This window comes from Cadophora gregata (assembly GCF_030347475.1).
Source record: "Cadophora gregata isolate MNR1 chromosome Unknown scaffold_19, whole genome shotgun sequence".
Taxonomy (NCBI): Eukaryota; Fungi; Ascomycota; class Leotiomycetes; order Helotiales; family Ploettnerulaceae; genus Cadophora; species Cadophora gregata.
Window position 1 is genome coordinate 901,672 of NW_026695942.1, and position 25,233 is coordinate 926,904.

Here is a 25,233-nt window from a genome sequence, read left to right on the forward strand (position 1 = left end):
AAAATGCACTTTCAGTGAAGAATATTCCTTGTAGAGCTGTCTACGATTAACCAATTTGTCTGCTTCTGCTGGGCGAGAACACGTCAAATGGTCAATTCGAGCCCAGTACCCTAGCTATGGTCCTCTCAGAACAATCTGCGATGCTCTACTACATGCAAAGGTAGCAGCAGAAAGATGTAGACTGTTCTGTGTTGTGTTGTCGAGCGGACAGAACCAGCAAGGTGCATTTCATGTCCACTGAAACTCAAGCTCATGGCAACCACTTCCAATTGTGAAATACAATAGATCGTACTTCTTAAAATACCAGTCTGGCTGCCTATCGATAAGGTCACGCCTTGTAAAAGAAAACATCAAAGCTACATTAGCGCCTTTCGAAGCGAGGTGTTATGCACCAAATCCGTCCTTGAACTTCAATATCCTCCCTCTCCATCTATCACACTACCTCGAAATCACCACCTCTATTGTACAATTTCCACTTATTCGAAAGGATTTTGTTCCAATTAGGACAAGATGGTATGTTCGAATGCTTGTGTCTTGTGACCCAAGCTTACCAGTTGCGCAAAACTGGCAACCCCCGCCTATTTTCCTTCCGCTCAACTCTCCCCTCCCACAAACTCTTCTCAAACACCACAAGAACTCCTCCCACTTGCCGCTGATCTCTTATTGACCATAACTAGAAGGGCTTCAACGGTCAGTTGCACCGGCAACAGCCTAGAGGCCATCCCAAGGCGCTGGTAGACTCGCTGCGTGATTCTCCGCGTCTTGATATCCCTTCGATACCTCCAATTCCTGTCGATCTATCACCTTCAATCCCCAAAAGTCGATTCTACTCCCATCCATACGTCAACTCGCGCGTGCATTCTTCATATGAAGACGACGACCAACCTCCTCGTCGTGCACGTCTGTACTCTTCATCTGAAGACGACGATCTACCTGCTCGACCTACACGTTCCCGCAACAAGGTGATCTCCAAGCGTCCTCTTGTGGCACTCGCTCGTTCTCCTTCGCCCCCAAGAAATCGAAATCAGCTCATACAACGAGACTGCGAGTAAGTAACCCAAACCCCTTACCTATCTCTGCCCACCAAGACCCAAATGCTGACGCCATGTAGCTTCCTCGACTTTCAGAAGCTCTTCTGGGTGCTTGATCTTGACGGTACGACATCATCTTCCAGCGAAATATCCACCCACACCTGCAACAAGATGCCGATGCGAATTTTCCAGCTTGCGACTAACTTTGCAATAGCAAACCGCAGATTTCAGTTGTTCGTCATACCTGATGAGATGTATCATCCCTGGACGGATGAGTCTCGGGCGATTCGTCAAATCAGCAATGCTGAGACCAATCCGCACTTCATGGAGAACAAGCCTGCCTTAGCGGTTCCAAGGGAGCCAAAGATGATCGAGAAGAACCTTGAGGAGGCATTTGGAGATGAGCCTACAGGTGACAAGCCCAAAACTCGCGACCTAGGACTCTTCTCAGTCTACAGCTACAAGCTCGTTACAGAGCAAATTTTGCAGACCCAGCTGGCTATTGAAAAGAGTCAGCAAGCTGCAGTGGTCAATAGAAGCTTTGAGAAGATCCGTGATCAGCCTAAATACTGGGCAATCGTAAGTTCACCATCATATAGACTTTGATTGTTCTGACAAAGACTAGGGTTGTGATTTCACCATCTACTCTCGTTCTGAACGTCTCGGCTTACAAAATACGCCTATTGTCCCATTCAACCTGCAAGGAACCTCCATCGCAGCTAGAAGCTTCATCTTGGCTGAAACACTGATGAGAAAACTCGCTTTTCTTGAGCTATGCTGTGAGTTGCTTTGCCCTCATCTGATATCACCTCTAATATTGGTAGCTATCTTTGAACTCCCTCCTGTTTCGACCAGTGCCGACCTTGCCAAGATTGCCTACGCTTTCTATAGGGGTGAAGAGGTTCCTGAGAACGTCGAATCTCTTCCTAACTCTCCAGATGCCATTCCCAAGGAATTCCGTATTTACGAAAATGGTCGCAGTGACAGAGCCAAGGTCATTGCTAGTAAGCCCCTACACGACGAGGCATTCCAGCTGTTCCTGCAGGATGTGTTGATCTCGGACCACCTAGAGCAAGTCTACAACGAGAAGAGATCAACAATGAGTGGTAATCTGCGCGTGTGTCGTCACTCAAGTTATGCGGACACCAAGGAGAAGCTGAGAGCTCACGAGCGAAGTACTGGCAAGAGAGGTACTCAACAAGCCCCCAGAGACCGCGAGAAGCGCCAGGCAGTGAGACGCAAGGCTTGGTGGAACACTTATCATGCGATCATTGCAAAGGCTGAACAAGATTTCGCCAAAGCAGAAAAGGCCATCGAAGATGCAGACATCACCATCCGTGAAGTAACAGGCTTCAGACTGGATGGCAGTTACAGCATGTGTCGGGATGATAACGATGGCGACAGCACCACAGAGGTCGGCGAAGGCGAAACGAATGAGCCCGTTCAGGATTTCAGTCATGCTCCCGAAAAAGTCGGAGAAGACTTGGGCTCCAATACGCAACCCGCGAAGTCTCAGGCAGCCCCTGAGAAAATCAGCAGCGCTACCAAGTCAAAGAAATCCAAGGGCAAAGGACAGAGCAAGAAGCGCAAGACTGCTGCTGGTTCTGGAGGTGTCAATACTTCTGCTGGAGAATCGTCGACAATCTTACAACCATCAACGTCTGATGCCACGGCTACCAACTCCATTGAGGCCGAGAACGTCCCCGAAGTAGCTACGAACGCGGCTACACAACAACCATCTACCGAGTTTGTTGTTGAAGTGCCCTCAAGCTCGGCTCCATCGACTACTCAGCCTACGACTTCTGTTTCGTCTCTTGTCCCACCGGATGGAAAGGGCAAGAAGAATAGAAAGAAGAAGAAAGATCAAAGTACTGACGTCTCTGATGACACTCTTCCTGCTTCATCTCGCAAAGTAAACGATGTCCAGACCTCCAAGTCCACTTCAGCGGTCTCTCAAGGTCAATCTACCAAAAACAGCGCTTCTGATTCGGAAGAGTCTGAAAAGAAGTCAAACAAGAACCCTGCCCAAGTTTCTGTTACCCCATGCCCTGTACTGAGTCCTGATGCTCTCGGTATCAGCCTACCCACGGATGGTGAAGCTGGTGCTTGGGAGACAGTCAAGCCTCGTACTGCTCAAAAGCCCAAGGTGAACGAGTCAACTACCACTAAGGGTGGTTCAAAGGCCGTAACTTCTCTTGCCGAAGTCAGTCATCCACGTCCCCAGCAAGGACCGAAATTTGTAAGCGCTCCTACTGCTCCTACTGCGAGGCTTGTTCTCAATCCACCAAAGGATATCCGAATCTTCGACCCTGATGAATATCCTGCCATGCCCACGCCTGTATCAGACAATAGTAAGGCTCAAGGCAAGGATACTCATGATTCGAAGTCTATCTCCGTACCTGAATTGGCGATTTCTGCAAAGCAAGTTGCTCTCGTTACCCCTGCTGTCCCTAATGTGGCTCATGGCACTGTGACACCTACGCCTTTTGCTGAGGAGATCGATACAGACCCTGAGGATCTGTATGGAGCTTCTCCACCCAGAAAGACTCGTACTGCTGCGGGTTTGGATGTTGCCAACGACGCAGCAGAGTCAACAAAGGGCAAAGACAAGTCTTCCACGATCGTCCAAGGTGCAATTAAGCCAGCAGTTCCAGAGTCTGTCGTACAAGCTGGCAAGGGCAAGGGCACGCCTACCATTACTAAAGATACCTGCCGTGTCGTCACCTCAGAGCTCAGTGCGCCAACTGAGGAGGCATCCGTTTTTGGCACCAATAATACTGTCACCGGCTTTCAAATTGACGAGCCCGTAGATTCAAAGCCAACTGCTCCAGCTGCTACTGAAAAGATTGCTCTTGATTCTCAGGTCGACAATGCAATTCCAAAGGCCGACTCCAAGTGTTCTGTAAACAACTCAAAAGGTCAAGGAACGCCGTCTTCTACGAATACTACGTCCAATTGTGCTACCGCGTCAAAGGAGTGTAAAGGCAAGTCCAAGACTGCCGCCTCGTCTGACACCAAGTCCGAGGTGAACTCAGCAGCTACAGGACCCTCCAAGCAGTCCGAGGGAAAGGGCAAGGCCGATGCAAAGCTTGGTAGTACCAAGACTCAGATTTCTCGTACTGAAAATTCATCAACGCCACCTGTGGGCGTCGAAGCTGCGACTGGGGATACCAACAAGAAGACAACTCATAAGCTCAAACACCTCAAGGGCAAGGGATCGAGCTCTGGTCGAGCTTCTGCGAAGGCACTAACGACCGAGTTTAAGAACCCGCCGGTCAGTGACGAAGCTGCGTCGTCCATGTATGTACCAAGCCGTGGTACTACTTCGCAAGGTATCCCAGTCAAAAAGGCATCTATTGAGAACGTCGCACCAGCCGCTGAGGCCGTCAGCGAGGTCAACCCAGCTCTTGCCCAAGAACAGCCAGCTACTAAAATTGCTGAGAAGCCAGACTTCAAGGACACGAGCTCAAAGTTGGCTCCAGTCCCTACCGATCTTGCCTGGGCCGATTTGGTGTCTCCCACCAAGCCTGGATATCTCAAGAAACGTCGTTGCTCTGTGGACAATGCTAGAGATGATGATAACCTTAATGGCGTTCAGTCACCTTTTCGTCGCAGTAGCATCTCAACCGGTCATGCCAGTGAACAGAGAGTCATACCCTTTGGACAGCTTCCGATCCTTGCTGCAAGCTCATCTACTGTTAGCGACGATCCCTTTGTTACCGAAGGCACTGAAAAGGAACCCGATGCTCAACAGAAGGATCCTGACGTTTCTGTCATTTCCTCGAGCACTGATGAAGCTGAGCAGCGAGATTCTCGTGCATCTCCCGAGGTAGACGTCACTCCCCGAACCGATTTGATGCTCACTCCTGCTTCTCCAGAGAGCTACAATGGTGAACCTTACCTCAATAAAGACGGTAATGTGGTTACAATGTTCAGACACAAAGCCGAGACCTCCAATCTCCCGGGTCAAAGTCATCACCAATGTACTCACTCTGGATCTTTATATGGTAACTCAGCTGCTGTTCCCGCATCCAATACTATCCAAGGTCGCTCTGGCCACAGCTCTGGTCGTTCTAGTCAAGCCAACTTCAACACTGGCCAAGGCTCTCACAGCCACCCACCACCAGCTGCCTATGCCCCTCAGCAGACAACTGGATACGTTGTTCACCAGGGAGGTCAACAAGGATCGTCAAGCACTCCATCCCTTGGAGTTGAATTGAAGGGTAAGGGAACGGACCTGGGTACACAAGGTGGCATGGTTAATCAAGGTCTTTCACCAATCCCTGAGGCTTCTGTCGGCTCTGAGGTTGATTCAGAGGAAGAAGGTGATCATAATCCTCCAACCAAGTGCACCTTCTGTGAGAAGTTCACGGTCCCCACCGCGGCAAATCCATTTCACTTCTGTCCACTGTGCGGTGTCATTTCTGGCCATCCATTCTATTGCTCCAAGGCTTGCCTTCTGGCGGATTCTTGGGATCACAGCCAGGTTTGTCGTCATACTCCACCATATACCAGCAACGTGGCCACCGACTTCGGCCCCACATACCACATGGAAACCTTCCCGCTCAACAACCTTTACTACTTGCCGGACTCTGCAGAGAAGTACCGCCAGAAGATTTTTGCCATGTTCTACAAGTACGGTGACGTTCCTGATATCCGCGCTGCTCATTTGAAGAAGTGGCCGGGCGTTGATTGGACTCAAATCTTGCCATCAAAAGACCGCGCGAGAGTTGGAGAGTACCACGTCTTTAAGTCTCAAGCTTCTTATACTGGTCAAAATCTGTCCCGGTCTCATGTCATCTGTGTAGGTTTACCTCGACATTATTCTGTACGTAGCTAACGTATTTAGACTGTCAAATTCCCTCTCAACGACGGAACTGGGTACAAGGTTATGATCACCCGTGCTCTGAATGTCGCCCTGGTTACTCATGACTTCAATATCAGTCACTTCCTCTACAGTATCTTGCGCTTCGTCCTCATGGATCCGCTTCACTTCAACAGCTTCGGAGCCATCGAGCCGCTCGAAGTCGTCATGAAGGAGTTCAAGTCGCAATTTTTCAAGGAGTTTGGTGTTATATTCAAAGATGATGAGCACCCAATGGACGTCCAGCTCTCCTTTAAGCAGATTGAACCTACCATCTGGAGCTACGAGAGTCGTCTTGGTGTTCTCCAGTACTGGCACAGTGCTGTTTACACAGAAGGACGCCTACTCACTGTTGGATTGACACCTTAATCTTGAACTTCGCAAGGCTTTGCTTTGTTTGGTGTCCCTTCTGGATTCTCCAATTGGGTAACCTGGTTCTCAAATTTCCTACGAAACGACGATATGCCTCTCCTTTCTTTGGCGCTATTGGGCCCTTCCACGAAGTTTACAGCGAAAGATACCCAAACTTGCCTTTGGTCTTATTTTCTTTCGCTTCTTGCGTACATACGTTGGTTGGCGTTCAATTGGACATTGGGGTTGCTTCAGGGTAGATTAAAAAATTTCGGGTTCAGACTCGTAGTTGAAGATTTGCTTTCGTTCGCTGTTGGTGGCTTTCAATGATAATGGATGGAAGAGTGACGGTTTCTCTTTCAGCGGTTTTGATGATCATGCGAATGGATAGCTGGGGCGTGTATGATATTCTGAGGGAGAGTTTCCTATCTCGTAGCTTATGATACAAAAATTTTAGACAATAAAAGCTCTCAATCAAATGCTGTGTGGGATGAGTGAGTTTTCCGACGTGACATTTAGGAAGCCACTGACCAAGGAGTCGACACAACGGAGAATTCCGGTCTTTAAACAGTTCTGAAGCTGTTCATGTGGTGAAGAAGCGCCTTGAATCACGATTGATTCGGATCTCGGGGTAAAATAAATGCTTGAGCTTCAAAAATGCTGTTTGAGCCTCGGACAAACGTTGACTCGAAGGACTCATGCCACTCTTTCTGGAAGCAAATATAATAGGGATGCGTTATTTAGGTCATGTCAGACTAAAAACAACTTGGGCACAGCGTTCAAGTTCAAGAGTCAAATATTGCTTTATTTTCATGAACGCTAGGGTATTTACCAAATCAGACCAAACCATTCCTTCCCAGTTCGTTCATGATTCCTAAACGCCATCACAATCTCGGTCCATTTTCATACCAACCCTTCCTCTCACCCAGGTTATCACACCCGCTACTCCTTCTTCTCACCCTCAGCAACCTGGTCAAACTTCGGCTCATTCAACGCCTCTAGGTTCGGCCGGCCAAGGGTACTTGCACGGGACATTGTACGACGACGAATGAAATCTATTGACTTCTTCCGCTCATCTTTGATCGATTCTCGGCGTTGACGAGCTTCCTCGAGGGACAAGGGTGGTGCATCGTATTGGAGTTGTGTGGCGATCGCGGCGACTTGAGTGTCGTTGAGGACTTCGGATTTGATCTCGGCTTCCGTGAGACTCTTGGATTTGGGGACTGGTTTTGGGGCTGGGAGAAAACAGGGAAACTGTGATAGTGAGATGAGTGGTTAGGTTGGTTGAGATTGGGAGGAAGGGGTAAGTGGGTAGTGTGAATGTAACTCACCTTCTCAGCTTCGGATTGGACGTGAAGGGGAGAAGGTCGATGCTTGCGTGGGGTACCTGCAGAGTCACCAGAGACCTCTATGCTAGGAGCACCAGCTGGCTTATCGTCTAAATAAGAAGGCTTTAGAATTTTTGTAGCAAGGCATGAGGCTGCTGCACTGAGGTAGAATAGTCGAAGAACTCACTTTCATTGTTTCCCGAGACCGACATCGCGGCCAGTTGCACTGTTGGGGGGAAGTTTGGGCTATCAGGAGGAGTATCTGGTACCGTGGGAATCATGATTGAAAGCTTGTAGGTGGTGTGTTGGGATTGGATGGTCTGTGATTTGCTTCAAGTGCGTGTTGCGTCTGAACTTGGCGTTGTTTGTTGTGATAGGTCGCATGGATGTGGGCTGTAGCGAGAGATATAATTACAGAGCGACACGATTCTGCCAAGACCCACGCAATCTGAATTCATCTCATTGCGTGAATCGAAATTGGTTCAGTTTGAGTCTTTCAGGCCAAGTGTACTCATTGTGGACTCGGTAACTGGGAAGTGTCCGCGAGCGGAGATTGGATCAGTGAGCCAGAAGCGACAGTTCTGTTTGAGTTGGAATTCTCAATTCCGAACAACTTTAAGGGATATTGTCATAGGTTATACCTGACTTGTTGAAGTTTGAGTCCTGTCAGATATGTTCTGATATGAAGTCACAAGCAGCAGCCGACTCTGGAATGTCTGTCAACTTGCGACGCAGCTTCTCTTGTATCTTTGACAGGCACAAAATCATGGTTTGGAATTTTGGGTGTAGATTTGATATTTCCAAGTGAAAAGGTTCGACAGTCAAATCAAAAGAAAAGATGCGTAGAGTCCTGGCTTCCAGGAAGTGCTATCAGACTTGGCACTATAAGACAGATATCGTTTGCCCTTGCATGATAACACAATTTGAAAAAATAAATTGATTCAATCGGTCGAATGAGATAGAAGCAGGTGCTAATTTAAAATATCCTCCAAAAATGGTTCGGTTTTATATGTATAAGACTTTGCTTCTTGATGCAAAACCAACAAGAGAAAAGACACTCCAAAGACAGCAATCTATGTATGAAAACAACTCGGATCTCTAACTGCACAGGAAGACTCGGAAACCAAATAGTAAATCAAGTTAGCAAATGTCTGTCCCAAATTTTTCGCATAGAAGCTACACGCTTTACTTTGGACTTGGCCATGGGAGGCAAACAAGTCTAGGCAGCCAGGTACCTATACGTATTTCAGCAACTCAGCAGATAGACAGTATTACCAAGTGTAGATTCAATAAGAAATATATCCTCTAGATTCATGTAAATTGTTTTGCACTACTGCGTCTTGCTGATGAAGACCGACCTCAAAGGAATGTCGTCGTCTCATCCCGACCCGGAAGTAGCCGCCCCCTGCACGCTAAGCCCTTCTCAAAAAATTATTTCCCAGAAGCTTCCTCGGACATCATCACCAGCCTCAACACAACACCATCACACGATCCCTTCAAATCACAAACCTCACAATCCAACCATGATCCAAAGAACCCTCCTTCGCCAATCCAGAGTCCTGAGCTCCAGCGTCCGCTCAGCAGCACCACGAACATCCCTCGCCCGTCCCCAATTCAGACCCGCGCCCACTGCGCTGGGAGTATCGCGGCAGGCGGCAATAAGATGGTATAGCTCCGAGCCGGAAGCGAAGAAAGATGAGGACGTAAAGAAGGATGAGAAGAGTGAGGGTGAGGATCCGGCGAAGAAGGAATTGGAGGCGAAGAATAAGGAGATTTTGGAGTTGAAGGTTAGCTGCGCCACTGTTCACTTGTCAACCAGTTCTGCCGAATGGGCATTGATGTGGACTTGGAATTGGTTTGGAGCGAAGGATCAATGCTAATACGCTGCTTTGTAGGATAGATACCTCCGCTCCGTCGCTGAATTCCGCAATCTCCAAGAACGAACTAAACGGGACATGCAATCCGCGAAAGACTTTGCGATTCAAAAGTTTGCCAAAGACCTCGTCGAAAGCGTCGACAATCTCGACCGCGCACTTGCCATGGTTCCTGAAGAGAAGCTCAATGCAGATCAGAAGAATGAGCACCTCAAGGATCTGCTTGCGCTGTACGATGGGTTGAAGATGACTGAGAACATCTTGATGAATACCTTGAAGAAGCATGGACTGGAACGATTCGATCCAAGTGTTGAGGCCGAAAAGTTCAACCCGAATGAGCATGAGGCGACATTCATGACGCCTATGCAAGGGAAGGAGGACAATACAGTGTTCTTGACGCAGCAGAAGGGATTTAAGCTTAATGGGAGGATACTGCGAGCTGCCAAGGTTGGCGTGGTGAAGAATTCATAGACTTCTCCATCTGCTTGTAAGAATGGGGAGAGAACTTGTACGAAACAAATTTGTCTGGCATCTTGGGCGTCATTCATGGGGTGGGATCTTCTGTATATGTATGAGTAGGAGGAAAAGAAGGCGTTGGATTCAATGTTCGATATTGGTGTATGACACAACTCACTGCTCCTCTCCATGGCGGTAGAAAAGGCTGGCTTGCATTGTATAGGGTTTGCAAGGCTTCCTTCATAGCATGCGGGAATTGTAGACTCAGGGATGGGTTTATGACGATCTTATTATCTAATGTACAAAATCTGCATGTGCGTTCTTTCGCCATGCTGCAAGTCATTTATTATGCCACTGTCTTTCCTCTCATATGAATTGTGGTCCATCTTTCCCGTCGTGTCCTCAGATTTGCCTCTGTCTGCTGAGAGCCTGACGAGTACCTGAGCCTCGAAACAAGATCTGCTAGACAGGGCAAAAATCTGTTGCTTGGTATCTCTCCTGAGAGACAGAGCAAATGACAGGAATGAGAAGAAATATTGGCGTGGTGCGAGCCAAAAGAAAACAAACAGAAGAGAAAACAAGCAGGAAACCCAAACACAATGATGAGACAACAGCAATCCAGAAACCATATCATTCTCGTCAGCCGTCGAACCAAACTCCACATGTATACACCCTCATCGAGCTCACTGCAGACCAAACTGTTCTCTCAAGTCCCGTCCAGAAATCTCTCGCTTAGGAATCAGACCTGGAAGATCAGTAACAGAACGCACTCCCAACGCACCAAGCAACTGCTCCTTCGCAATCTTCAACTCTCTCATCTCATCTAGAATCTCTTGGTGCTCCTCATCGATTCTCTTCTGAAACTGCTTCGTCTTGTTAACAGCCGTCTCCTCCCTCTCAATCTCTTCACGCAGGTACCGCTGATACTGAGTACGTCTTCTCTGTTTTGGCTGAGGAGGCGAGCGCGGAGAGTACGAGCCGTCGAATTGGCTGTTTGGGAAGTCGTCGGTGGGTGGAGATGTCCCGCGGAGGAGGTCGGGATGAGAGGCGGTCTTTAAGGAAGAAGACTTCGCGGCCGAGTTGGATGCGTTGTTCTGCTGTGACTTTTGCGGCGTCGGCTTTGAAGAAGAGTTCGACGGTGGAGTGCTCGAGATCATAGCGGAGGGTTTCGATTTTGGAGCGGGTGCCTTCATAAATTTGCTCTCCGGTATGGTAATCGCCGAGTTTGGGTGCGATGTTGAGGATGCCGTTTTCCTGGGAGGTTAGCAGTGAAGGGAAATTGCAAGTGAAGACTTACAGAATTAAAGACTTCGGGAGTTGAGGCAATGCTGGGCTGGGGGCTGACAATTTGGCCGTTGTTGAAGGCTCGAAGGTCGAGATCGATTGCTGTTTGGGGATAACTGTAGGAAAATACAGCGGGCGGTCTGACAACGTTGACACCTGGACTTGTCAGAAGCAGCTTTGAACATTGCAAACAACTGACCTTGAGGAGTATGTAGGACTCGAGGATGTGGGTCAGTCTCATAGAAGCCAGAGAGAACACTTCCTGTTTCCATATCGTACTGCAACTGAGGGCGAGGCTTGATTATGATCTCTGCCTCATACCGAGGGTCTGGTGAAGGAAGCTTTGGCTGGAACTTGTTAGCGTTGAAACAACCGAGCAAGAAGGAATCTTACAGCTGGCATGAATGCCTTCTCTTCATATCTCTCTCCAGTCCCACTACCAACAGCCCATCGAGCGAATGTAGCCGGAGTGATGCGGTAGAGCCGAGGATCACCTTCTCCATCCCCTTCATCAGACACTTCTTCGGTGTATTGACTGTAGAACTCATCTTGTTCCTCAAGACTCATTATTCGTGGGCCTGTGTCAGGACGCTTCTGCAGGTCAGCAAGGTAAGGAGCTTCATCGTCGCCACTCTCATAAGCATTGTACGCATCTGCAACAGCACCTTCACAGTCTGGATCAACCCATCGACCACGAATCTTGATATATCCAAAGTTTGACCAAACCATATTGCCTTTGAAGTGATTGGTTCCAACACACGGAGGGAATTGACGAAGATGCTCCTTCAATGTGATGTTCGAAGGTAGTAACTTAAAGGGGTCGAATGGTACGGATGGCATCTCAACTCGTGGCTGTTCGTCGATAGGATCCCAGAAGAAGGTAGTGCATTTTGGTAGCCTTGTCTAGTTAGCGAAGCAAGATAAGGTGAAGAGCCTTACGATTGGATGGAATGGCGTCTTGAGACCAGCTCTAATTGCAATCGGCGTTGGTCGTCAAAACTCCGACTTGGGTGAGCATAGAGTGCAGAGTGTAAGGGATCATTTTGTACAGTGTCCTTGGCTTGTGTGAGAGAGTATGCATACAACATGCTGGGGCTGACGGCGATTCGAGGGAATCTCCTGTCCAGATCTTCAACGAATGGGTTTGGGGCATAACTTTGGGGCATTTCGAAGTCTAAGAAGTCAGGATGCATAATTTCAGAGATTGATGGCGTCTTACAACTTTTGTCAGCGGGTTGCTCGAATTGCTTGAGACGAGGCTGTAGAGCGAGTTGACCTTGAGGTGATGCAGAACAACCATTCGAGACACGATCAGTGAATGGATCTGACATTTGCCCGACTGACAGTCTCGTCATTTCCATTTTTTTGTCAGGCAAATGTAAGGTTGAAAAGGAGATTGAAAGGTTTGCAGGCGAGCATGACCAGTGACCTTGCGCGATAATCTTTCGACTTGGCTTGTGGAATGATCGAAAGGCAAAAAGAGTTCGCACTGGCAGCAAGTTAGTTTGACTCCAGTTAAGACCAATCTCAATAATTTATGTTAGTTCGAGATTCTCCTGCTCGGGGATAGTGAGCGTCGGACACAGTATCAGGCAGAGATGAGTTTGTTGACATTTTGAACCTGTTTCAGGCCAACAACCGAGGGCACTAGCGACATCATAAGTCCGGGGAGCAGATGAGGACTAGTGCGAGCAATGTCTGCCTAAATTGAGTGAAGGGACAGAACGGCCAAGAAAGGAAGAGTATTAAACGCCCTGGGCGGTATGGGTTCAATGAGGAGAGGAAGACAATAAGTTTGGTGCAGTGCAAGCCATAATACTCATTTGATGAACTTGGATTGCCTCAAAAAAATGGAGACAAAGAAAGAAGAAGAAGAGCAGATAGTTACTTCAACCAACAATCTGAAGTTAAAGACACTCATCGTTGAACAATAGAATTAAAGAACTATTATGCTACGCATTAAACTAGGGCATGGAGGTTTGCGGCAAGATTTTAAACGACTTTTTGAGTATCGTATAACCAAGTAGTGACAGGGATTGCAAAAATAGTCAAAAGTCATTACAGCAGAGGCTACACAATAGAGTCTCATGAATATTGGGAAGTAGGAAGGATGGTTATACAGGACCATCTCATTCGACCATTTGAGTGTCCCCATCTCAAAGCTTCTTCAAAGACGTCAGTAGTTCTAGGTAGCGATGTCAAAATAGGCCCTGGTTCGAAGTTAAATGTTGATGTGTCAAGGAGTAGAGCAGAAGTCGCAGTTCCACGCCAGGATCTCTCAGCCATGACGAGGAGAGTCTGAAGACAATAATCCAGGCTCATTTCTTCTCTTGCCTGTTGTCACGAAGCATATTACTGGCTCGCTAAGCGAATTATGCCAAGAGTCGATATATCATCCTACACGTGATATCAAACCTCCCCCCTCCTCAAGCTCCTTCCTTTCCCCTTCACCACTAGGTATCCAGAACATTACAACAACAACATATTCCGCACACCATGGCATCCTCTCACAGTACACCAAACACCTCTTCAAACTCATCCCCCTCTCCTTACCAACATCCTCAGCACCCGCAAAACCCAACCAATCAACCAGGAATGAACCACTCGAGCACAAGCTCTTCCTCTTCCCGTCCTCGAGCTGGTACACCGAGGAGTATGAAAGCGGGGAAAGGGACGGGATCGCGCAATGAGCCACCTCCTTTTACGGCTAGTATGCAGGATGCGCAGGCGAGGAATAAGGATCCGTATGAGAGTAGTGAGGATAGTAGTGACGATGGGGGACGGTGGGATGCGTAAGTGCTTTTTTGTTCCGGAATTTGAGCTCTGGGAGTTTCATAGGAAGAGGGAGGAGATAGATGAAGGAGAGACTGTCTCAATGTCACGTGCGGGTACTGAAATGGGCAGTTCTGGTGGATTGGAGGGGAGAGCATAGTGGGAGAGAATATGGCTGACGACAGTGTACAGATATGGAAATGATTCCTATGAGAATGTTCAGAAACGTAGGATGGCGGCCGTGATTTTGGATTCTCCTGAGCTATTGATGATGCATGCACAAGCTCGCAGCGATGTGCGTACCATCCTCTCCCTCTTGGCCATTGATCTTCAAAGTTGTCGCCACTTTCAGAAACATATATACTAACCAGTACGGACAGAGTATCGCGGCAACCCGGTACTACTTCACCAAAATGCTTTGTGGCTTTCACGATGAGAATGACACCTATCCTGTTGACGGGCAGGTTGCAGATAAAGAAAAAGAGAAGAGAGAGAGAGATAGAGAAAGGGAGAAGGCTAGGAGACAGGTCTCTGGACAAAGTTCGAGGAGATGATGTGCGTTGATGAGATTTGGCATGGAGTTTCCTGCTTGGCAGGTACGGCAGACTATGAGGCTATGATTTACGATTAGGTATTGAGTTTGGGAGCGTCTCTTTGATTATTGCCAAGAATGTAATAAGGATCAAAAATTCAATTCTCACGAGTGTGAGTATCCGTCAGAGCTACAGGCTCTGAGCTCAGTCAGCTACTCATCCAGCCAGCTAGTCAGTTACCTAATCATCTGAGCAATTAAGCTCTCATGACACATCAGCACTTTATTTCTCCTGTCAATCCATACCATACCTTTCCTAGCCAGGTACATTTTCTAGTTTGCATTCCATGAATCTATTCGTCGACAGCAAACTCTAGTACACGAGGCTCTGTACGTAGTGCTATTGCCGCGCGTAGCCAAGAAAGCTAGCTCGCTATTGCCTTTCCCCAAGAGTCTTAGAGTTTGATGTGAAAGGATCCCAAGGCTAAAAGAAAGCCAAGTGATCCTTCAAATCCCAAAGGCCAGGTATCTTCGAACGAAGAACTCTTCCTGAGGTTCCACTGTACCCGAGTAATCGGAGTGATTGTCATGCTTGCTTCCCAATTCTCTTGCACCATCTCGAACGGAAGCAATATTTCCTTCTTGATAGAATGCAGTATCTCATTGGCCTGTTAGTGAGGAGCTTTCTGCTGAAAACCCCCTCGTGTGACAAAAGCCATATGGCGACTCAGCCCACGCGTACGCAATCAAGCCCGTTAGTCTGCGTGTGGCTGCATACGGTCCCCGATATTCATCCTTTCAAGTCTAGTTACACAATCTCTACCTCTATCGCAACTTTTTGACAGATGGAGAGGAGAGAGAGCGATTGGATGTATGCAAGACGGATCGATCATTCCATGTCCATGTAATGGTGTACTGGGAGTGGATGGCGTGGACTAGACCCCGCTTACTTTCGTTGCTTCTCCTGTTGGTTTTGGGAGACGGGGACGGGCTGGAATGCTGCAAGGCTCACCGTGCATGAAGTCAACTTCTGAGAAAACAAGTGAGGTGGAATCATCGAAGTATTTGACTTCAGCTGTCACTTGTGTATGGTTTTCTGTTTCTTTTGTGCCTCAGCTGGGGTATATTTAGCTCGCTAAGGCTGAGCATGTTCCAATGGTAACCAAGCGCCCAAGCGCCGCCATCTGAAACCACAGCTGCCAGATGGGACGGGAAGAGCGATTTTGAGCGGTCACGGAGGGGAGGATTTCAGACTGTGCGTGAGGGATATCAGACGATGGGGGACTTGGCTTTCTGGTTGGCTGGTGGGTCGGGGTTTTGCTGTTGGTCGCACGAGGGCAGATCAGAGGAGCAGGACTGGGACTTCGCCACAGCTGATGAGCCGAACGACTTCTGTGCTCAAGGAGAGTTGATGATAAGCTTAAAGTGTTGATTGACAACGGGGTCTGACACCGGAAGACATGTAGACTACGCTTGAAGATGGGCTCACTGGATCTTATGCCGTCAATTAAGGATACAGCCTGACTTGTGGATACAGAAGAACATGCTTGTTCCTCGGACTTACGTTGCCTCGTATAGGTCTGACAAAGGTAGCCGCAGTGGAAATAGAAATCTAAATATCCCTCGCATCCAATCCGCCGGGTAACTATAAACAAACCCTCGGTACGTGTCCATCAATTCGGCCTCATCTGAATCAATCTCTTGAAAATATCTCCGACCTAAGAGCCTCTTTTCTTTGCATTGTTCAGGGCTTTTGCACTGTAAACGCTCTCGCAAGGTTCTGAAACCATCTGGTTCTGCCCAGTCCAGCCCCAGTAGCTCAGGAGGAGGACACTGGCAGCAGCGCTTGACCCAAACCAGCATAACCTTCTCCCACCACTCCCCCGGCCGCCGGTGCTGAGTCCAGTCCTCGAACTTCACAACCATCGCAAGAAACAAACAACCTTCACTCCCTATCCCCCTCTCCCTCCACCTCCTCCTCCAGAGTGCTCATACGCACAATAATATATTACGACAGTCGCTCGTTTTCGCTGGTCGATTGATTCCACCATATTGTATCGCATCCGCCGGGATTAATTCTATCCGTCGACCTGCACGCCTCACCTCACATAATCAGGATCCCAAGCAGGCTTAGGAGGTGGCTGAATGGTGATCGTCTGGACGACGGATTCGTGAATCGCAGCCCTCACTCGTGAGCAAGGCGCATATCTACGAGCGCCCGCCGGCCTCTTTCTCCCCATCAGTACATACCAGACAATGTACATTCTGCGGAGCTTAACGGCGGCTTTGGTCAGCTCGTGTCTATACTCAATTTCTCACGGTACGGCGTGATGATCGTGAATCCACTCCTCCTGCTGACTGTCGATAGCACACTCCAACGAGAGGAATCCCTTAACGTACTTATCGCAGGTGGAAAACGCACAATTTAATACTCCTTCACATCGAATACATGCTCTTTCGAAATTCGACCTTACCTTCGATTTACATAATGCTGAACAAAGAATCAAGCTGACGCTGGCTCCGAATCACGATGTCATTCAGGATGGAGCGACGATAGTTCATCTGGCGCCGGATGGATCGATAAAGACGGAGGAGTTGATTGATCGTTCGGAATACAGGGTGTTCAAGGGGCAGGCTTGGTTACAGCATCACCCAGGTGCTGAATGGACGAATGTTGGCTGGGCTAGGATAATGGTACAATTGGATGGAGTGGAACCGTTGTTCGAAGGTGCTTTCAGAGTTGATGGAGATCATCATCATATCCAGACCAGGACGCATTATATGCAAACGAGACATGCCATGGATCCGAAGCCGGAAGACAAGGGGAAGGAGTATATGGTTCTCTGGAGGGATTCTGACGTTGCCGCCGATTCTTTTATGGACTTCGATGGACATGCTCACGGAGAGCTGAAGAGAGCACTTGGAGGGGATAGTTTGTGTTCTGCCGATGTATTGTCCTTCAATACTCAACTGGATCACCCTGTCTATACTGGAATGGCCAAACGAGAAGATTTCGGATCTTCATACACCAAGAGCCTCTTTGGTCGACAAATCGATGGACAGACTACTGGAAATTCTGCAGGTGTCAACTTGGTTAGCACGATTGGAAATTCTGCTGGATGTCCTTCAACTCGAAAGGTTGCTCTGGTTGGAGTCGCTACGGATTGTACCTACACCGCAGACTTCAACTCGACTTCTTCTGCTCGATCCAATATTATCAGTGTCATGAATATGGCTTCCGTTCAATATGAGGACAGTTTCAACATTACTCTAGGTCTTCAGAATCTCACCATCAGCGATGCCGTCTGCCCTGGGACACCCCCATCGACAGCTCCTTGGAATGTTGGATGTAGCGATTCGGTCACGATTCAGGATCGATTGAACCTGTTCTCTGCTTGGAGAGGCGATCGTGCCGATAATAATGCTTATTGGACACTTCTTAGCAAATGTGCTACTGGATCTGCTGTTGGACTTGCATGGTTGGGACAGGCTTGTGTTGCGACTTCTCAGGTTGCCTCTTCGTCATCAGGGAACGAGACTGTTAGTGGAGCCAATGTTGTGGTCAGGACGAGTACTGAGTGGCAAGTTATTGCCCATGAGACTGGTCATACATTTGGTGCAGTCCATGATTGTAACTCTGCGACTTGCAATGATGGTGCTACTGTTGCTTCGCAGCAATGCTGTCCATTGAGTTCTTCGACTTGTGATGCAGGTGGACAATTCATCATGAATCCTTCGACTGGACCGAATATCCAGAAATTCTCGCCATGTACGATTGGCAACATCTGCAATGCTATCGGGAGGAACAGTGTCAAGACGAGCTGTTTGACTGCCAACAAGGATATCACCACCATCTCAGGAAGTCAGTGTGGAAATGGCATTGTCGAGGCTGGAGAGGATTGTGATTGTGGTGGAACTGCTGGATGTGGAAACAACAATTGCTGTGATGCAGCGACGTGCAAGTTCAAGACCAACGCGGTCTGTGATCCCAGCAACGAGGATTGTTGTACAGGAAGCTGTCAGTTTGCCTCGAATGGAACTATCTGTAGAGCAAGTACTGGAACCTGTGATCCTCAAGAGACATGTAGTGGTTCAGCAGCTACATGTCCAGAGGATGCCACAGCACCAGACGGTAAGCCGTTCGTTCCTGAAGCCGGATTTTGCTAACAAGATTAGGTACATCATGTGGTAACAGTGGTGATGGTTTGTCTTGCGCCTCAGGTCAATGTACATCTCGGGATCTGCAATGTAAGACTCTGATGGGTTCGTACACTCAAGGAAACGACACCTACGCCTGCTCATCTTCTGGTTGTCAAATCTCGTGCGCCTCTCCCGAATTTGGTTCCAATGTCTGCTACAAAATGCAACAGAACTTCTTGGAAGGCACACCCTGTGGCGGTGGTGGCAAATGTGCACTAGGATCATGCAAAGGATCAAGCGTGGGCAAGGAAATCACAAGTTGGATCTCACGGAACAAGACTCTAGTTATAGGTCTTGCATCAGCAATCGGCGGTCTGCTCCTTCTGATCATCCTCTCATGTTGTGTTTCGCGGTACAAGAGGAGACAGCGGATCCGCGCGATGAAGAACGCACCTCCACCGCCTGGATGGGCAGGAGCTCCAGGGTGGAATATGGCACCTGCGCCGACACATGGGCCGCCAATGTCGAATAGAGGGCACCATGGTGCGCAGGGTAGTTGGGAAAATGGGAGGTGGAAACCGCCGACTCAGCCGCCTATGGCGTGGCAGCCTAGTGTAAGGTATGCTTAAGTGCGTTACGACAGTTGGATACAGGACAGGCGTTCTTTTTTCTTTGTTGGCTTTCCCGTTGCCTTTCTTGGGTATACTGTATCGGTGTTATGGTTGCATTGCGTGGTTGGGATTGTATTGTGGCATTGAGAAAGAATATTTGATATATTACGGCTGCTGCTACTACTTTTGCATTTGTGTGGTTGGTTGGATGATTGCTTGGATAGAAATATTGGATCATGATTGCGTAGGAAGTGTATAGGATAGGAGAGAGGGGAGGAAGGCATACCGGGTGTATAGCTCAATATGATGGCACAGCGGGAGACTTCAAATGAAATCTTACTGCTTGTAGATAGCTAGATAGTTACATAATTAACATGGCTTTCCAGTCACATCCTTTCCTTATATCTTTTGCTTTGATCCTATTTTCCAGTCCTGTTCACGTTGGCGTGTTCCTTACCGCATCTGCCTTGCTTCATACACAAAGCTCAAGTTCGAAGCTTTCTATTCATCTTGGCCGAGTTGGGGTGCTAAGAAACACTAAGTAAGGTACTTTTGAATATTAAAGCCTGAATATCGACCAAAGCGCTCGTCAGTCCAGAGCATCGTAGGGTTCAAGGCGGGCGTCAGACGAGGGCGAAGGGTTCAGCCTTCTCGAAGGACAGGCACGTTCAAGCAAATGTTCCCAAGCTCAGGACAATTTCTTTTGTTTTAAGGGGACTCTAAAGTTGGCTTCTAACAGGAGAACACAAGTGAAGGGGCAACTGTCTTACAATCATATGGAAAGCAGTCTGAGGACTGAATCTAGCCAAGTTGTCTCCAGTCCACACTATCTTGTTAAGGTGCTAAGCTAGGAATGTTTCAGTCTTGTCCTCTTGTTCTCCAGACTGATACTTGAACGATGGATATATTCCGAGCTGGTTACATTTCAAAGTCAGGGGAGATCTTGGGGGGATGAGAGGGTCGGAGATAAGTAGAACGCAAACTTTCTTGCATCTGAACGACTGGGTTCATAGACGTCAAATGTTTCCTTGAATTCCACAAAAGCAGTACTCATAGCCTCCAACCTTAATTCTCATTCGAAATTTCATGGAGCGTCTCAAAAGGAACCTTTTGAAGTCTTGATGCGTTATCAACCCAACGTTGTGCGTAATATAATGCCGAATATCCTTGAGCTTTTCCTGTAGATTCTTAAGATCATCAGAAAGCTCGGGGTGACAAGTATACGCCTCGTGAACCTTATCAATCTGCTTGATCTGCTCCCGAATCTTTTATCGCTTCATAGAGTGCATCTCGGCAGTAATCCGCAGTATTGGTTCTGGTCGCTCTGGTTAGCTAAATGGCTTACTGTGGGGAAAATCCTCAACAGGCTTAAAGCTTTCTGGAACTGGTACTTCAGGACTTGGATCTCATTTGTGACGAACCGGATTACTCTCTGCTACAGGGTCTCGAGAGGATTCTGCTTTTCTTTGTCTTTCAATGACGGCAACTAGATCGTCTTCACCAACATTATTAAGAGCTCCGGATATTCTAATTTCAGGATTAGCAGTAGGAAGATCAATTTGTTAGTCGATTCTAGACAATCACTAGCCTGTAGAGGCAGGTAGTCGTCAGAGAATCGTTTGTTTCCTTTCTGTTCGCTGTAGTACACGTGACATAAATCTCTTTGCCAGAATTTGAACGGAAACTAGGAGGAATCTGGTATGATCGATTGATCTCACAAGGTTGAATACAGTGACGGTTACTATTCCAGCAGAAATTGTCCTTGCTTGCCTCCAGAATTATATCACGTTTCTTCCCATTTCCCACCGCAGAACGGAGTTGGATATCTTGGCAGCTAGAATGCAATAATCACTCCCTACAGCCACGCGAGCCTGTACTCACCAGGGACAGGATAATTAATTGCGTCCTGCAGCCCACCGGCTTGGCTATTAAGAAGCCCTGGTAAGAATTGACTTTGTCCCATCTCTTCCTTCAAGCCGATGCAGATTTCAGTCTCGGCATGATCTCATCCGGCCGTTGAATGGTGTACCGAGCTTAATGATTCGGCATCACAGGGCGAACATCGGCGACCATATGAGGGCTCAGAGTCTCGCATGGAGAGTTTCAGAATGGTTTTGATATTGAAATGTTGTCGCTGTTCTCACTTTCATCGTCCCCAGCCATCCTATTAATACAGCAGCCGAGCATTCGGCATCTCATCCATCTCACTGCATCGACCTGGACATTGATGGACGAGGGGCAAAACGATGATGCAGGGGCTGCAAGCAAAGGCAAAAGCCAAGCATCAGCCTCGTCGACCCCGCCAGAAAGCCACAAACAGGACTGGGCGAGACACGATAGGGTAGTATTATGCCACTAACCCTCGCCATGTGTTACGCGAACGAAATGTCCTGACTTCCCCGGCTGCGTGCACATCGATACCAGATCCGACGATGGAGAATGTCGGGGTACAGCAGTGGTCACAAGCTGGGTGTTCTGACATCAGCCCAGTTTTCCTGGGGTGTTTTGGGGATGAGGGGAGGACGGAGGAGGGAGGAGGGAGGAGGGGTTAGTGAGATGGATAGTTGAAGGTGTCAGGGTGCAGAAATGGTTGAGAAGGACTCCACTGTCGTGCTTGAACGGTATCCATCTATTTCAATTTCTGTATCTCGCAATTCGGCTCCGATGTCCGGAACAAATTACATATGTCTGTTGGAAAGCAGCTCGTAGAAATACAAATACCCGGATTCTCGGTTAGTGTGTTTTGCTGCTGGACGACTGTGTCCGCTGCCTCATCCTGTAAGGTAGGTATTGCAAACTGGCAATGCCAATATGATGATGCACAAACATGAGGTGATCATATCATGGACATTTGAGATGCAATCCGATCCAACTCTATACCAGCCCAGCCTCGATGACCACTCCCTCATGCTCATAGGTCTTCATCCTCTTGGCAGCATCCTCCCAGCGAACCGGCAGCCCCGCCTATGCCGAACTCGAGGCTGATACTCGTCCGGCTAGAAGGAGGGGTTGATGGCTGGCCATTCACAGAGCTCCAATGCAATAACCGGGGCACTTCTGGCTGGGAATGTAGCTCCGTTGCTCGAAAGACAGAAGAAGAAACGTCCCTTGCCCCGAGAAAGACGAGATGAGCTGCTGACGAGGTAGTGAGGCAGCGAGGTAGGTGGTGGCATGGTGGAGAGGAATTAATAAAAGAGTGCTGTCTCCCTCGGTCTCCCTCCTTCTCTTCCTATTCTTTCATCCCCCTCCTACTCAGTCCCAATTGTACTACTCGCCGCAATTCACAACCATTTGCCTTACTCTGTAGTCGATCACCTTTGGCTTAGCGATCAATAGCCTGTGATTTGTGCTGTTGCCCCATATTTCGGCGCCCATACAAATAACCCCGCAGTTCTCCAAACTCGCAGCCTGATCGAAAAACAACAACACCACCGCAATCATGTCTGAAGGCGACGTGAAGCCCAATAACGGCCCTGTAGTGGCTGAGGCCCATCAGGTCGATACCTTCCGTAAGTGCAGCTCAGAAACGCATTGCGACAATTCTAACGCGCTCCAGATCCTCCCAAGAAGATGTTGGACAGTAAGCTCCCAATTGCCCATTAAATTGCAGAGAACTGACAGTACAGAACACCCAAGCAAACCTCATTTGAGTGGTAAGCTCCTCCTCTCTCCTCCCATTCTATGCTGACAGTTTAGGCCTTGAGGAGTACCAAACCATGTACAAGGAGTCGATCACCGAGCCGGACAAGTTTTGGGGAAAGCTAGCCCGCGAGCTGCTCACTTGGCAGAGGGATTTCCAGACAGTTCACTGTGGCACCTTCACCAATGGAGACAATGCGTGGTTCCTGGAAGGTCAACTCAATGCTTCATTCAACTGCGTCGACCGTCATGCGATCAAGAACCCAGACAAGCCAGCAATTATCTACGAGGCCGACGAAGAAGGCGATGGACGAACCCTCACATATGGCGAGCTTCTCCGAGAAGTATGCAGAACAGCATACGTCCTCAAGCAGATGGGCGTTAAGAAAGGCGACACAGTAGCCATCTACCTCCCCATGATCCCCGAAGCACTCATTGCATTCCTCGCATGCTCCCGCATTGGCGCAGTCCACTCCGTCGTCTTTGCAGGTTTCTCGTCCGACTCCCTCCGCGACCGTGTCATTGATGCGCAATCCAAGGTCGTCATTACAACCGACGAGGGAAAGAGAGGAGGAAAGTTGATTGGTACAAAGAAGATTGTGGATGATGCTCTCAAGCAATGTCCAGATGTTACACACTGCCTGGTCTACAAGCGCACAGGTGCAGACGTTCCCTTCACCAAGGGTCGTGATTGGTGGTGGCATGAGGAGGTTGAGAAGTGGCCTTCATACATTGCTCCTGAGCCAATGAACTCTGAAGATCCGCTTTTCCTTCTCTATACCTCTGGATCGACTGGCAAGCCAAAGGGTGTCATGCACTCGACTGCTGGATACCTCCTAGGAGCTGCTGCGACTGGAAAATACGTCTTTGATATCCATGATACCGACAAGTTCTTCTGCGGTGGTGATGTAGGATGGATTACTGGTCATACATACGTGGTCTACGCTCCTCTTCTACTCGGTGTTGCGACGGTCGTTTTCGAGGGAACTCCAGCTTATCCTAACTTCTCAAGATATTGGGATGTTATTGCGAAGCACGAGGTTACTCAGTTCTACGTTGCTCCTACTGCGTTGAGATTGCTCAAGAGAGCTGGTGATCAACATGTCAAGGCTCAGATGAAGCATCTTCGTGTCTTGGGATCTGTAGGAGAGCCAATTGCTGCCGAGGTCTGGAAGTGGTATTTCGAGATTGTTGGAAAGGAGGAAGCTCACGTTGTAGACGTAAGTCAGAGACCTCGATTTGTGGAATCTGCTAACTTGTCCAGACATACTGGCAAACCGAGACAGGATCTAATGTCATCACTCCTCTTGCTGGTATCACACCTACCAAGCCAGGTAGTGCATCCCTCCCATTCTTCGGTATCGAACCTGCGATCATCGACCCCGTTTCCGGTGAGGAGATTCACGGAAATGATGTCGAGGGTGTTTTGGCTTTCAAGCAACCATGGCCTAGCATGGCTCGTACAGTTTGGGGTGCACACAAGAGATATACGGATACATATCTGAATGTCTACAAGGGATACTATGTATGTCTTCCCCTTTCAATGAAATCCGCATGCTAACAAAATAGTTCACTGGTGATGGAGCAGGTCGTGACCATGAAGGATACTACTGGATCCGCGGCCGTGTCGATGATGTAGTCAACGTCTCTGGTCACCGTCTCTCAACCGCCGAAATCGAAGCCGCACTCATCGAACACCACGCCGTAGCCGAAGCTGCCGTTGTAGGAATCAACGATGAGCTTACTGGACAAGCAGTCAACGCCTTTGTGGCTATCAAGGACGGAAACGAAATCAATGATCAACTCCGCAAGGATCTCATCTTGCAGGTCCGCAAGAGTATCGGTCCATTCGCTGCACCAAAGGCTATCTTTGTCGTTCCTGATCTGCCAAAGACGAGAAGTGGTAAGATTATGAGGAGAATTCTGAGAAAGATCTTGGCGGGTGAGGAGGATCAGTTGGGTGACACTTCGACGGTAGGGTCCACTTTCCGACTTTTTGATTGTTAAACTGACGAATTGCAGCTTTCGGATCCAAGTGTGGTTGACAAGATCATCGAGACGGTACACGAGTCGAAGAAGAAATAAGTGGCAGGTCTATGGAATTGATACCGAATTGATTTGTTTGGGATTATGAATGAGAATCACTGGGAGTTTAGCTGCTGGTTCATTGTTCCTTTGTATCCTAGGTACCGGCAAGCAAAAATGCATTATGAGTTTGATCAACAATATGATCCATTGTCCAGAAAGAAATCAATGTCTGGAAGAGCAGCCAGGTCACGCTCCATCCACGTGAATGTGTTAGTATCTTGGCAATCATCAACTCCCATCCCTTCTCATCTCCTTTCTCATCC

At 48.3% G+C, this 25,233-nt stretch overlaps 7 protein-coding genes across 9 annotated transcripts; 5 read left to right on the top strand and 2 right to left on the bottom strand.

Moving 5' to 3' along the window:
- Nucleotides 1–265: 265 nt before the first annotated feature.
- ONS95_007314 (uncharacterized protein) lies at nt 266–6,714 on the top strand. Its single transcript, XM_058500814.1, has 7 exons — nt 266–513; nt 678–1,048; nt 1,112–1,610; nt 1,657–1,810; nt 1,856–3,270; nt 3,322–5,835; nt 5,881–6,714. Exons 1-7 carry the CDS (start codon nt 511–513, stop codon nt 6,262–6,264), a joined length of 5,340 nt encoding a protein of 1,779 aa, XP_058349631.1. The 5' UTR covers nt 266–510; the 3' UTR covers nt 6,265–6,714.
- Nucleotides 6,715–7,188: 474 nt separating this feature from the next.
- ONS95_007315 (uncharacterized protein) lies at nt 7,189–7,855 on the bottom strand (the record flags this gene model as incomplete). Its single annotated transcript, XM_058500815.1, has 3 exons — nt 7,189–7,500; nt 7,578–7,684; nt 7,762–7,855. The coding sequence occupies 3 exons, from the start codon at nt 7,853–7,855 to the stop codon at nt 7,189–7,191; spliced, it is 513 nt and encodes a 170-aa protein (XP_058349632.1).
- Nucleotides 7,856–9,038: 1,183 nt separating this feature from the next.
- On the top strand, nt 9,039–10,262 carry MGE1 (Mitochondrial matrix cochaperone). The gene is made up of 2 exons (XM_058500816.1): nt 9,039–9,361; nt 9,470–10,262. The coding sequence occupies exons 1-2, from the start codon at nt 9,098–9,100 to the stop codon at nt 9,917–9,919; spliced, it is 714 nt and encodes a 237-aa protein (XP_058349633.1). The 5' UTR covers nt 9,039–9,097; the 3' UTR covers nt 9,920–10,262.
- A 485-nt stretch (nt 10,263–10,747) lies between these two features.
- Nucleotides 10,748–12,623, bottom strand: ONS95_007317 (uncharacterized protein). 2 transcript variants are annotated; one of them, XM_058500817.1, is made up of 4 exons: nt 11,582–12,623; nt 11,388–11,535; nt 11,202–11,344; nt 10,748–11,158 (listed from the first exon to the last, which is right to left on the bottom strand). In XM_058500817.1, the coding sequence occupies exons 1-4, from the start codon at nt 12,026–12,028 to the stop codon at nt 10,811–10,813; spliced, it is 1,086 nt and encodes a 361-aa protein (XP_058349634.1). In that variant the 5' UTR covers nt 12,029–12,623; the 3' UTR covers nt 10,748–10,810. The 2 variants fall into 2 exon arrangements, with proteins under 2 accessions (XP_058349634.1, XP_058349635.1); XM_058500818.1 differs by having other exon boundaries at nt 10,748–11,535.
- Nucleotides 12,624–13,684: 1,061 nt separating this feature from the next.
- ONS95_007318 (uncharacterized protein) lies at nt 13,685–14,514 on the top strand (the record flags this gene model as incomplete). Its single annotated transcript, XM_058500819.1, has 3 exons — nt 13,685–13,980; nt 14,153–14,255; nt 14,341–14,514. 3 exons carry the CDS (start codon nt 13,685–13,687, stop codon nt 14,512–14,514), a joined length of 573 nt encoding a protein of 190 aa, XP_058349636.1.
- Nucleotides 14,515–16,748: 2,234 nt separating this feature from the next.
- Nucleotides 16,749–19,261, top strand: ONS95_007319 (uncharacterized protein; the record flags this gene model as incomplete). Its single annotated transcript, XM_058500820.1, has 3 exons — nt 16,749–16,812; nt 16,861–18,624; nt 18,669–19,261. 3 exons carry the CDS (start codon nt 16,749–16,751, stop codon nt 19,259–19,261), a joined length of 2,421 nt encoding a protein of 806 aa, XP_058349637.1.
- A 3,221-nt stretch (nt 19,262–22,482) lies between these two features.
- On the top strand, nt 22,483–25,231 carry ACS1 (acetyl-CoA synthetase). 2 transcript variants are annotated; one of them, XM_058500821.1, is made up of 6 exons: nt 22,483–22,752; nt 22,800–22,823; nt 22,870–22,896; nt 22,940–24,102; nt 24,147–24,856; nt 24,905–25,231. In XM_058500821.1, the coding sequence occupies exons 1-5, from the start codon at nt 22,683–22,685 to the stop codon at nt 24,441–24,443; spliced, it is 1,581 nt and encodes a 526-aa protein (XP_058349638.1). In that variant the 5' UTR covers nt 22,483–22,682; the 3' UTR covers nt 24,444–24,856; nt 24,905–25,231. The 2 variants fall into 2 exon arrangements, with proteins under 2 accessions (XP_058349638.1, XP_058349639.1); XM_058500822.1 differs by having other exon boundaries at nt 24,147–24,407; nt 24,452–25,231.
- Nucleotides 25,232–25,233: the final 2 nt, after the last annotated feature.

What these genes read in the sequence shown, in the direction of transcription:
- ONS95_007314 (XM_058500814.1), top strand. An exon ending in AGCCTAAATACTGGGCAATC is followed by an intron (nt 1,611 to 1,656) that starts GTAAGTTCACCA and finishes GACAAAGACTAG; the next exon opens with GGTTGTGATTTCACCATCTA. An exon ending in CGCTTTTCTTGAGCTATGCT is followed by an intron (nt 1,811 to 1,855) that starts GTGAGTTGCTTT and finishes TAATATTGGTAG; the next exon opens with CTATCTTTGAACTCCCTCCT.
- MGE1 (XM_058500816.1), top strand. Translation starts at nt 9,098, where the DNA reads ATGATCCAAAGAACCCTCCTTCGCCAATCCAGAGTCCTGAGCTCCAGC. An exon ending in AGGAGATTTTGGAGTTGAAG is followed by an intron (nt 9,362 to 9,469) that starts GTTAGCTGCGCC and finishes GCTGCTTTGTAG; the next exon opens with GATAGATACCTCCGCTCCGT.
- ONS95_007317 (XM_058500817.1), bottom strand. Translation starts at nt 12,028, where the DNA reads ATGCCATCCGTACCATTCGACCCCTTTAAGTTACTACCTTCGAACATC. An exon ending in AGAAGGCATTCATGCCAGCT is followed by an intron (nt 11,536 to 11,581) that starts GTAAGATTCCTT and finishes AACAAGTTCCAG; the next exon opens with CCAAAGCTTCCTTCACCAGA. An exon ending in CTCCCGAAGTCTTTAATTCT is followed by an intron (nt 11,159 to 11,201) that starts GTAAGTCTTCAC and finishes CTAACCTCCCAG; the next exon opens with GAAAACGGCATCCTCAACAT.
- ACS1 (XM_058500822.1), top strand. Translation starts at nt 22,683, where the DNA reads ATGTCTGAAGGCGACGTGAAGCCCAATAACGGCCCTGTAGTGGCTGAG. An exon ending in AAGCAAACCTCATTTGAGTG is followed by an intron (nt 22,897 to 22,939) that starts GTAAGCTCCTCC and finishes CTGACAGTTTAG; the next exon opens with GCCTTGAGGAGTACCAAACC. An exon ending in ATGTCTACAAGGGATACTAT is followed by an intron (nt 24,408 to 24,451) that starts GTATGTCTTCCC and finishes CTAACAAAATAG; the next exon opens with TTCACTGGTGATGGAGCAGG.